This window comes from Trichosurus vulpecula, chromosome 3 (assembly GCF_011100635.1).
Source record: "Trichosurus vulpecula isolate mTriVul1 chromosome 3, mTriVul1.pri, whole genome shotgun sequence".
NCBI classification, from domain to species: domain Eukaryota; kingdom Metazoa; phylum Chordata; class Mammalia; order Diprotodontia; family Phalangeridae; genus Trichosurus; species Trichosurus vulpecula.
The window spans coordinates 157,776,828-157,789,811 of NC_050575.1; the positions used below are offsets into that span (position 1 = coordinate 157,776,828).

The following is a 12,984-nucleotide window of genomic DNA, read 5'->3' on the forward strand; positions in this document are numbered from 1 at the left end:
TGTATAAAAAGAGATTTGCTTGGGGCTCTGAGCCACAGGAGGAGTGGCTGCATGACTCTGGGCTAGCCATTGTTATGAGCTCCCCGGCTCCTGAACTCAGATGTTGATGGTTCCTTGGTAACTATGAATTGTATTTGGGTCTATTTATAACGTATGTTTGTAATTTGTTTGTATTTGCTCTGAAGTTCAGGGTGCTGGCTTTTTCCCCTGAACTAAGTGAATGATATTTGTATGTTGGTTTGAAATAAGATTGTTAACTCCTTAACGCTACTTTCCTTAGTAGAACAGATCAAAAGAATCTGTGCTGGTAGCATCTTTGTTGTTGGGCTTGTGTTGGTCTTTCACCCTCACAACAGCTGCTAGCTGAATTGTTGAAACACCAAGTGAGACAGAACTTTTCTGCTAACCTTCCAAGTTTTGATGGTTCTGCCATTCCAAAGTTCATTTTGGGATACTACTTTATTGTTGTTTGGAGGTGAGTATGGGAGAGTTTAGGTGATTTCCTGCTTACTCTGCCATCTTGGCTCCTGGAAGTCCTCCACTCTTGTTTTTAAAGCACTTATATTCATGTTTATAGTGTATAGTTATAGGTTTCGGACTTGTCCCAGCTTATCTTTGCAAAGGATTGTAAAGAGTGTTGACCCAGGGGAGGAATGTAACCCTAGCTCAAAGAGCCAATTGTGTGGGACCCTTCCTTGGTGGAGATTGATTACTCAATGCCCTGCACCTGTGTGAGAAGCAGGTAGAGTTAGTATGAACAGAAGAAAAGAGAGATCTGGTCTCTTCATTGTCTTTGGGGTTTCTTTTGGATTCCTGCATTGAGAGAGAAAACCTGTAGGATTCCAGCCTCTCTTCAGGACTATGAAGGGAGAAAGACTCTGGGCAGAAGCCTACATGTAGAACTTTGATCATGTCTGTATTTCCAACTTGCTATGCTAGAGATTTTAGGGAATTGTCCCCCTTTGGGTGAGGTCTGGGACTCTATCTCTTGGTTGAGATGAATTACCTCACAATGCACCTAGTAAAGATCCTGCAATCTTTATTGTTTGTTATACATGCACCCATATGTATATGTATATGTATATGTATATGTATATGTATATGTATATGTATATGTATATGTATATGTATATGCATTATTGTCTGGCATATGCGTAAACACAAGGTATATATATCTATATATGCACACACCACACACATATATGTATATACCCATATGCATACACATATGTATATGTATACATATGAGTGTTTGTGAGTATATACATACATACTTATATTACCTCTGGTTTCTGTTTTGCTATCCACTTAGATAAATGAGCTTTGTGTTCATTGTGGAACTGGCATTTGGTAGGTAAGGGATCAAGGTTTGGATATAAAGTTTGGGGTCCCCATTTTTTCCATTAAGAAATAGTGATCAGCAGTTTAGCTTGAAACTAAGAATGATATCCCCTAGACTAATAATATTTCAGTGAGCCAACATACATAATTCTAGCCTAGTGTCCCCTTTCTTTAGGAAAAGTTGAGTGGTCAATCTCTGGCTCTCTGAACCTCCTGTTTCTCCTCTTGGCAGGAATTAAAATTTCTTGGAGAGGGATGAAGGCAGGGGAGGAAATATTCTTGCCTTCCTGAGACCCACACAGAGCAACCCTTGCTACACAAGCAAAACGAATTCCTTCATTGATAATGTCCCAAAATTATGTGCCTTAAGTTGTATTCTGAGTCCATTCCCTTTCTGTTAGGTTTCATCTTTAGTCATCTCTAATCATGGCTGGTCATTGCATTGTTCAGAGTCCTTTGGTCTTTCAAACCTGTTTGTCTTTATGATGCTGTTGTTATTGTATAAATTATTCTTTTGGTTATTCTCACATTACTCTGCATTAATTTGTATGAATGTTTCCAGTTTTCTCAGAAATTGACCCCTTCATCATTTAATATAGCATGATAGTATTCAATTACTTACCATCAGTTGTTCAGCCACTCTCCAATTGATGAGCATCCCCCCTAGTTTCTAGTTCTTTGCCACCACAAAAGGGGCTGCCCTGAATACTGTTATACATATGAGTCCTTTTCCTCTTTCTTTGATCTCTTTGGCATAGTAGCAGTACTGCTTAGTCAAAGGGTATGCACATTTTAGTAACTTTTTGGACATAGTTCCAAATGTCTTTCCAGAGTGGCTGGAATAGTTTCACAGCTTCACCATTAATAAATTAATTTGCTTCTTTTGCTATAGGTCCTCCAGCATTTGTAATTTTCCTTTTTGTTAGCTTTGCCCATAATGGGTATGAGGTGGAACTTTGGGCTTGCTTTAATTTGTATTCCTCTAATTATTAATGATTTGGAACTTTTAAAATATGGCTATTAGTGGGGCGGGGCGAGCCGGAGCCGGAGACTTGGACCGGGACTGAGACGGATCGCGAGCCCCAGCCGCGGACTGGGGCCGTCTTGCCAGGGCCGGCGGGCAGGGGCAGGGCGGGCCCCAGGATGGCGATGTTCCGCAGATTGGTGGCCTCGGCGCAGCAGTGGCAGCACCCCCCGGCCAGAACCCCTGCCAGCGCCCCTCAGCACCTGGCGGGGCCCGGCGCCAGCAGCGAGAGCGGCCTGGAGGCCAAGTACTGCTGCTGCATCTACCTGGAGGTCTACAACTGGCCTGTGCCCATCGGCGCCTACGGACACACATTCTGTGGGGAGTGTTTGCAGCCGTGTCTCCAGGTGCCATCTCCACTCTGCCGAATGCCCTTTGACCCAAAGAAAGTAGACAAAGCCTCCGATGTGGAAAAGCAGCTGTCATCCTACAAGGCTCCGTGCTGGGGCTGCAGCAAGAAGGTGACTCTTGCAAAGATGAGGTTGCACATTTCTTCCTGCATGAAGGTCCAGGAGCAGATGGCCAACTGTCCCAAGTTTGTCCCTTTAGTGCCAACAATCCAGCCCATTCCCAGCAATATCCCAAACAGATCCACCTTTGTGTGTCTCTACTGTGGAGCCCACAATCTGGCCCAGCAGGAGCTGGTAAAACACTGCATGGAGAATCACTGCAATGACCCCAACCAAGTGGTCTGCCCCATCTGTTCAGCCATGCCCTGGAGCGACCCTAGCTACAAGAGTGCCAACTTCCTGCAGCACCTCCTCCATCAACACAAATTCTCCTATGACACCTTTGTGGACTACAACATCGACTAAGAAGCTGCGTTTCAGGCCGCGCTGGCACTGTCCCTCTTTGAGAAGGCAACCTTGGCTGGGCCTGAACCCAAATCTGTGGTCAAAAGTCACCTTTTCCACATGGAGGGACAAGAGACTTGCTCATTCTTCATTTCTTAGCAGTTAGGCCTCCCCATCACCTTTATTTGAATTGTACCTTTTTTTTTTTAAAATAAGGTGGACTCTTTATTCCTTGTACAAGGAGAGCAGGCCAACCCCAGGGACCAATCCTCAGTGCTGTCCCATGGGTGGGAAAAGATTGATGCACCTTTTACCAGTTCAAAGGTTCAGTCCAAGTGAGGACTTTCACCTCTCTTCTGGGTTGTTTGGTGTTTGGAGGGCAGTTGAGTAGAGGGAGGAATGTTTGGCTCTGCAAAATCAGAGCAACATCAAGTTCTTTTTATTCTAAACAGTGGTTTGGCTTTCATGCTTCTTAAGAATTCATGGAGAGCCCTGACTCTCTATCGTTGCTGATCCAGACAGGTTAGACTCGAGGGGAGTGGAGAGGTGGCAGAGACTGAAAGACAAACTCAGCTGAAGACCTGAATGGGAGGAATGTTTTCCTAAGCCCCATCCTAACATCTGGCATTCAGTAAAGTTTCTACTTTGCTCATTTGGTACCAGTTTTTGTGATACTTAGAGATTCTGGCATTTTTCTATATTAACCAGTGTGATAACATTTTCACATTTTATAGAGCAAGGAAAAAGCAGTTACTCTTCATATTGCAATATCTGTGTTGGACTAGGAACAATAGTATTTTAATGGAACATTTAAAAAATTATATTTTTTTAAAAAAATCAAAAAACAAACCTAGTATAGGATCAGTATAGGAGGAGTAATAGGGAGCCTGGGGAAGCCAAAACCAAAACTGGAGTCAAGAGGGGTTTTTCCACTCTTGCTTGTGTGATTTTGAGGTGACCACGTTCGTTAGATTATTTCTATATTTTTAATGTTTTCTTTGTGTCTGTTTACCTTTTGCTAATAAAAGAAAGAGACTCCCAGCCCCTTGTGCAAGCAGTGATGCAGCTGGGGTGTCAGGTTCTGGGGCCCAGATGGATCTTTACACAGTGGAAACAGCAGAGTTGCTCCCAGGCTTGGGAGAAGACTAGACCAGAAGGGAAAATGGAGGAGAAAAGGTGGCTCCCTGGCCCCTTTTATCGCCTTTCCAAAGAGATGACTGGAATTCATTCCTCAGGCAGAGGCTTGGGGGCAGCCTCACTGAAGGACAGGGTCTTGGGGTCTGTAGCATCCTACAGAGCCAGGCCAGGGGAGTAGTGTGGAGCCGTGGACCATCTTCCCTGGCCAGTACTTGGGCTCAGCTTTGGGACTTGGGAAGAAGGTTGTTCAGCTTTCTGGTTTGTTTAATGATATAAATTATTGTTGTCTTTTTTAAAAAATAAAAAGTTTCAGAGCATCTACAAAAAATATGGCTATTGGTAGCTTGAATTTCTTCCTATGGAGAAATATCTTCGTATCCTTTGCATATGAAAAGAATATTTTCATATCCTTTGACCAATTATCAATTGGGGAATGGCTCTTACTCTTCTATATTTGAATTGGTTCCCTACGTATCTTGGAAATGAGATCTCCAAAAAAATAAATTGCTGCAAAGATTGCCCCCCCACCCCAGTTTCTTGTTTCCCTTCTAATTTTAGCTGCATTGGTAATTTTTTGTTAGAAGATCTTTGAGGGTAGGGGTACTTTCAGAGTCAACTTTGTTTCATTCTTAGCATATAATGTAGAAGCCTACAAAGAATAGGCACAGATATTTCTTATTTTATAGGCATAAAAGAGGCAGTGCGATGTAATGAATAGAGAACTGGCCTTGAAGCCAATAAGACCCAAGTTCAAGCCTTGCCTCTGACACATAATGGCTGTGTAACCCTGTGAAGTCACTTAACTTTTCAGTGCTCTAGACAAATCTGGAAATATAAGTTACAGAGAAGGTACTGACCTGTATTGGTAGAGGGAGTTTCTTCCTTAGGTGCTCCCTTCCTGGGTGTTCCTCATATCAATGAAATCACAGGTTCAGGGTCCTATGGATGTAACAGGTATTATAAGGTCTCCATTTCAGAGAGGAGGAAACTGGACCTCAGATTCCTTACCTGTAAAACAAGATGGCAATTAATTTACAAAAGCAAATTATGGCCACTGGGCAGAGCCTGTGCCTGTATCTATACCAGCACCTTTAAGGTGCTTTATAGTTATTAATATTCATTTGTTCATTCCAACAGACATTTGTTATGACTTCTATATGCAAAGCATGCAGTAACTAAAAATCTTTGGTTTAGAGAAATTCAGGGAATCATAGGTAGAGTTCGTATTTGGATTTAGTGATGAATAGGTATGGAATAGAAAGACACCATCTAAAAGTAATCAAATACCCCAAGAGGCATTAATTAGGCCTTAGGAACCTTTAGGTGTATCCGAGTAGCTACTGTACTATAGTTATTATACTCCCTTCCATTTCTCCCAACTCACATCTAATCACAAAATCATAGCATCTCAGAGTCTGAAGGGATGTTAGAGGCATCAAAGAATAGTAGGGAAGAAAACCTCTGGATTTAGAGTCAGAGGACCTGGGTCAAATCCTGACTGTGTCCTATGTGATGTTCGGTAAGTCATTTGTAGTACCCGCTTCTGTGGCTACTTGCCTTGTTCCACTCACATTCAAGGGCTGGGTCCCCAGAGTGTGGCTGCCGCTAATTTCAAGGTTCTAGGGGATAATTTGGTTGTTTCTTTACAATCTATTCTCTTAGATCTTGGGTAAGCACCTGCTGAAATTCCTCTAGCTACTGAAATCTCCCAGAGACTTGGATAGCTTGTTTGGTTGGTCAATCACAGTTTTCCTTTTTTAATCCAATCAGAGAAATTCATACCTTAAAAAGAAATCAAAGTGACACAAACAATCTTGTTTACATATTTAACATTTTGTCTTGTGTGACCAGCTTATGCTTAACACTGTGATTAACCTTAATCCGGGATGGGGGGAAACTCCCTTTCTTATTACATTTAACTTCTTATGAACCTCAGTTTCTTGATCAGTAAATTAAAAGGATTGGACTCTAAGGATCCAGTCAAGTCCTAATTTCTGTGAATAATCTAGTCCACCCCTCTCCCCCAAACTAACCCTCCTCTACAATATTTTCAAGTGGTCATTTATGCTTTTCCTAAACATTTTCAGAGACTGAGTTACCTCCCAAGGTTGCCCATTCTACTTCTGGAGAGTTCTAATTACGTAATTGTGCTGAAATTTCCCTCCCTTCCACCCACTGGTACTAGTTCTGCCTTCAGGTGCTAAGCAGAGCAAGTCTAATGCCTCTTCAGAGAAACATAATCCTTCACATATTTAAAGATAGTAATTATGACCCTCCAAGTCTTCTCTTCCTTAAGCTAAACATAAATTCCCATGATTAATCCTCATATGACATGGTTTTGACTCCATTCCTAGTCACCTTCCTCTGCTCTCCAGATTACCAATAACCTTCCTTGATGGTGCTCTGAATTAGACAAAATGATATGGGGGCCTAATGGATAGATGGAGTTACCCAGCCACCAAATCCTGTACTTTGCAGTATCAAAGAGTTTCATTTTCTCCCAAACTGCTCAGCACTCCCCAGTCTGTCATATAAGCTCTCACAAGAATACTTGAAAGAAGACTTAAAACAAGATACAGTTACTTACAACTACTGTTAAAGAGTTGTATGGTAATTTACAATGATCATTATACTCTCTCGTGGGGTTGATACATGACACCCAGTTTGTATGATTGCCAAATATGTATTTTACATTTTACCATGGCTCTGCATTGTCCAAATAATTCTCTCCAAGTCTTTGTCTTTTTTTAAAATTAATTTAATTCAATTTTCAGTTCTGAATTCCCTGTCCCTTCTTCTCCTCTCTCACCCACTGAGAAGGCAAGAAAAACAAAACCCACTGCAAATATATATACACATATATATGTGTATGTATAAAATTATGTAAAACAAATTCCTGCATTAATCATGTCAAAAAAAGGAAAAAAAAACAAGAAAATATGCATCAATCTGCACTCTGAGTCTATCAGCTCTCTCTAGAGGTAGATAGCATCTTTCATCATTGAGTCCTTTGGTATTATGATTGGTCATTGTGTTGATCAGAGATCCTAAGTCTTTCAAAGTTGATTATCTTTACAATATTGTTATTATTATATAAATTGTTCTGGTTCTGTTTACTTTGTATCAGTTCACACAGGTCTTTGCAGGTTTTCTGAAACCATCCCCTTCCTCATTTTTTTTACAGCACAGCAGTATTCCATAATATTCACATGCCATCACTTGTACACCATTGCCCAACTGATGGACATTCCCTCAGTTCCAATTCTTTTCTACCACAAAAAAGAGCTGCTTTAAAGATTTCTATATACATGGTCATTTTCCTCTTTTCTTGAACTCCTTGGGGGTATTGCCTTAGTGATATCACTGGGTCAAAGGATATGTGCCTTCTAATATTTTTTTTGGGCACAGTTCCTAATTACTTTCCAGAAGGATTGGACTAGTTTAAAGCTCCACCAACAGTGAATTAAAGTCCCTGTTTTCCCAAAAACCCTTTAGATTTGTCATTTTCCTTTTTTGTCAACTTGGCCAATGTGATGGGTATGTGGTGGCACCTTGGAGTTGTTTTAAAATTTGCTTTTCTCTGATTATTAGTGATATTGAGTATTTTACATAGCTATTGATAACTTAGATTTCTTCCTCTGAAAGCTGCTTATTCATATCTGAATGCCTCTTATTCTTATAAATTTAACTCAGGTTCCTACACATCTTGCCCCTGGCACTCACTAGCTATGTGACCCTGGGTAGGCCACTCAGTTTCTTTATTTGTAAATAATCTATTTGTATTACCTACCAGTATTTTTTTTGAGGGTAATTGGGGTTAAGTGACTTGCCCAAGGTCACACAGCTAGTAAATGTGTCAAGTGTCTGAGGCCGGACTTGAACTCAGGTCCTCCTGACTCCAGGGCTGGTGCTCTACTCACTGCGCCACCTAGCTGCCCCCACCTATCAGTAGTGATTTGAGAAAGATGCTTTGTAAACCTTAGAGTATTGTGTAATGTGGGGCAGTGAGGGGTAACAATGGACCTGAAGTCAGAAAGTCTTGAGTTCAAATCTGGCTTCATACATTTACTAGCTATGTGACTGGGCAAGATACTTAATCTCTGTCTGCTTCAGTTTCCTCATCTGTAAAATGGGGATAATATCACCTACTTCCAGGCTGTTTTAAGAATAAAGTGAAATAACATATATATGTAAAAGCATTTTGCAAAGTTCAAAGTACCATATAAATGCTAGTTTTTATTATTCGTTGTTATCAATTATTATTTTTTTCAAGGTTTGCTGTACTAACCTTATGATTGCTAACTTTTTGATGATGAGCCTCTCTGTACTTAGATAGGCTGGTCAGAGAAGTGGAGATATTAGTTTGCTACTGGAACCATAAGTAAAGCCTTTCCAGCTTGATAACACAAAAAAAGCAAAACTTGCTGTAGCTTGTGCTTCATTCTTATTGTTCAGCCATTTTTCAGTTGGGTCCAACTTTTTATGGCCCCGTTTGGGGTTTTCTTGGCAAAGATACTGGAGTGGTTTGCCATTTTCTTCTCCAGCTCATTTTCCAGATGAAGAACTGAGGCAAACAGATTAAGTGACTTGCCCATTATCACATAGCTAGTAAGTGTCTGAGGACAGATTTGAACTCATGAAGATGAGTCTTTCTGACACCAGGTGCAGCATTCTATCCACTGTGCCACTTAGCTGCCCATTGTGTTTCACTAGTATATTTTTCAAGTATCTAGGTCAGTCTCCATGCCACGTTGAGTCATGACTTGTACACGAAACGTGGTGTAACAAAACATCAAACTAGCAATGGAAAAAAAATTAATAAATTTCAACCTACTAAAAGTGCCTTTAAAATTATATCATTGGGGGTGGAGCCAAGATGGTGGCTGGAAAGCAGGGACTTCCCTAAAGCTCTCCCCCAGGACCCTCCAAACACCTATAAAAATGGCTCTGAACAAATTCTAGAACTGTAGAACCCACGAAATAGCAGAGGGAAGCAGGGCTCCAGCCCAGAACAGCCTGGATGGTTGCTGGGTAAGGTCTATCGCATGGAGCTGGGAGTTGAGTGGAGCAGAGCCCAGCATAGGCCGTGCCCGGACCAACCAGACTGGGAGCTTGGTGGAACAGGCCCTAGTGCCCTGAATCAGTGAGCTGTGGCAGTTACCAGACTTCTCAACCCACAAACACCAAAGACAACAGAGAAGATTAGTGGGAAAAAAACTGCAGGGACAGAGTGAAAGGAATTGGCAGTCAGCCACTGCCCCGGGGGTGGCGGAGGTGGTGCAGCTCTGAGGACAGAACTACAGCTACAGTTGCTTCCAGCCCCAGGCACACCTGCAAGTGGCAAATCAGAGCAGGAGTGCAGAGCATGCTTAGATCTGAGTCCTGGTCTGGGTTGGCATTTCTTGGGGGAGAGGAAGTGCTGGTGTGGCAGAGCTTGCTGTGTAGAAATAGCTCTGAAAAAAATAGTGCAGCCCCTCAAGCTTGGGACAAAGTACTCTCTACTCTATAAGCATTCATACCCCCATGAAAAACTCAAGGGTCAAGTAGTTGGCTGGGAACATGGCCAGGCAGCAAAAACGGACTCAGACTCAGACTCAGACTTTGGAGTCTTTCTTTGGTGACAAAGAAGACCAAAACATACAGCCAGAAGAAGTCAACAAAGTCAAAGAGCCTACATCAAAAGCCTCCAAGAAAAACATGAACTGGTCTCAGGCCATGGAAGAGCTCAAAAAGGATTTGGAAAATCAAGTTAGAGAAGTAGAAGAAAAATTAGGAAGAGAAATGAGAGTGATGCAAGAAAACCATGAAAAACAAGTCAATGACTTGCTAAAGGAGACCCAAAAAATACTGAAGAAAATAACACCTTAAAAATAGACTAACTCAAATGGCAAAAGAGCTCCAAAAAGCCAATGAGGAGAAGAATGCCTTGAAAGTCAGAATTAGCCAAATGGAAAAGGAGGTCCAAAAGACTACTGAAGAAAATAACACCTTAAAATTAGATTGGAGCAAGTGGAAGCTAGTGACTTTATGAGAAATCAAGATATTATAAAACAGAACCAAAGGTATGAAAAAGTGGAAGACAATGTGAAATATCTCATTGGAAAAACCACTGACCTGGAGAATAGATCCAGGAGAGATAATTTAAAAATTATTGGACTACCTGAAAGCCATGATCAAAAAAAAGCCTAGATATCATCTTTCAAGAAATTATCAAGGAGAACTGCGCTGATATTCTAGAGCCAGAGGGTAAAATAGAAACTGAAAGAATCCATCGATCTCCTCCTGAAAAAGATCCCAAAAAGAAAACTCCTAGGAATATTGCTGCCAAATTCCAGAGCTCTCAGATCAAGGAGAAAATACTGCAAGCAGCCAGAAAGAAACAATTTGAGTATTGTGGAAACACAATCAGGATAACACAAGGTCTAGCAGCTTCTACATTAAGGGATTGAAGGGCTTGGAATATGATATTCCGGAGGTCAATGGAGCTAGGATTAAAACCAAGAATCGCCTACCCAGCAAAACTGAGTATAATGCTCCAAGGCAAAATATGGATTTTCAATAAAATAGAGGACTTTCAAGCTTTCCCAGTGAAAAGCCCAGAGCTGAATAGAAAATTTGACTTTCAGATACAAGAATCAAGAGAAGCATGAAAAGGTAAACAAGAAAGAGAAATCATAAGGGACTTTCTAAAGTTGGAATGTTTTGTTTACATTCCTACATGGAAAGATGATGTGTATAATTCATGAGACCTCAGTATTAGGGTAGCTGAAGGGAATACACACACACACATGTATATATACATACATACATATATATACACACATATATATAGACAGAGGGCATAGGGTGAGTTGAATATGAAGGGATGATATCTAAAAAAAATAAAATCAAATTAAGGGATGAGAGAGGAATATATTGAGAGAGGGAGAAAGGGAGAGATAGAATGGGGTAAATTATCTCACATAAAAGTGGCGAGAAAAAGCAGTTCATTGGAAGGGAAGAGGAGGCAAGTGAGGGGGAATGAGTGAATCTTGCTGTCTTCGGATTTGACCTGAGGAGGGAATGACATACACACTCAATTGGGCATCTTACCCCACAGAAAAGAAGGAAGGAGATAAAAAGGGGGGTATTATAGAAGGGAGGGCAGATAGGGGGAGGAGGTAATCAAAAGCAAACACTTTTGAAAAGGGACAGGGTCAAGGGAGAAAATTGAATAAAGGGAGATAGGATAGGAAAGAGCAAAATATAGTTAGTCTTTCACAACATAAGTATTGTGGAAGGGTTTTACATAATGATACACATGTGGCCTATGTTGAATTGCTTGTCTTCTTAGGGAGGGTGGGTGGGGAGGGAAGAGGGGAGAGAATTTGGAACTTAAAGTTTTAAAAGCAGATGTTCAAAAAAAAAGTTTTTGCGTGCAACTAGGAAATAAGACATACAGGCAATGGGGCATAGAAACCTATCTTGCCCTACAAGAAAGTAAGGCAAAAGGGGATGGGGGGGAGTGGGGTGACAGAAGGGAGGGCTGACTGGGGAATGGGGCAATCAGAATATATGCCATCTTGGAGTGGGAGGGAGGGTAGAAATGGGGAGAAAATTTCTAATTCAAACTCTTGTGAAAATGCTGAAAACTAAAAATATTAAATAAATTTAAAAAATGATATCATCAAAGAAATGCATGACTGGAAAAGGAGATGAGCCAGTCATGTAGCTAGAAGGAGAGACAACAAATGGTCAGCCCCAGTACTTCACTGACATTCATGAAATATTAAAATAAAGAGAGAAAAGCCTCCAGTATGTCAATAACATCTTCTAGCAAGGATTTATAGAAAAATTTGTACAAGAATAGCATACAATCTCAAAGTGTCGAGGGCTCATGATATACACCAGTGTGAGGAGTACTTGAACTAATGAGATAACAGGTCCCTTTAAGCATTAGTATTATCACTAGATGACATTATGTTTTGTGGGTTGTTTTTGTCTTGCCTATTTGTCCATGTTGACCATGGGTCGTTCCTGGAAATGATGAACCCTTTTATTAGCTTTCTACCATTCTCTGGTCATTCAAATGAAATGTTTATAAAGTTCTTTGGAAATCTTCAATTGTTGTTTCAATGTAGGCTATCCATTAATTCAACAAGTATTTATTAAGTATCTACTATGTTGAAGACACTGAACTAGGCACTGGGGATACAAAGACAATATGAAAAACATCTGCCTTCAAGAAGCTACTGGGCTGGGACTGGGGGTTGGCTAAACTAAATAGTGTTTGATGGTGGTAAATGATTGTTATTAATAATAAAGGGCATTTATACAGTGTTTTATGATTTGCAAGCATTTTATATATATATTATCTCATTTGATCCTCAGAGATATCATGGTGAGGTAGGTAGTACCAATAACTAGTAATACTTTAGGGTTAACAAAGAACTTTTCTCACAACGGTGAGGTAGGTAATGCCTATATTATTCTCCCCACTTTATAGATGAAGTAACTGAGGCTCAGACAGGCCAGTAACTTATTCATACTGGTCAGCAAGTGGCAGAGCTCAGACTCCCCCAGATTTCAGACTCAAGTGCTCTTCTCACCATATCACAGCTTCCTGGTTCTGCCTCCTCACAACAGAGTCCAAGCTGGGTGGTACAGCAAGAGCATCCATGTGCCAGCTCTTGCTTCCTAGGACTTTTG

General features: G+C 40.9%; 1 protein-coding gene across 1 annotated transcript; it reads left to right on the top strand.

Moving 5' to 3' along the window:
- Positions 1-2,744: 2,744 nt before the first annotated feature.
- On the top strand, positions 2,745-3,200 carry LOC118840940 (E3 ubiquitin-protein ligase RNF166-like). Its single transcript, XM_036748331.1, has one exon. It carries the CDS (start codon positions 2,842-2,844, stop codon positions 3,178-3,180), a length of 339 nt encoding a protein of 112 aa, XP_036604226.1. The 5' UTR covers positions 2,745-2,841; the 3' UTR covers positions 3,181-3,200.
- Positions 3,201-12,984: the final 9,784 nt, after the last annotated feature.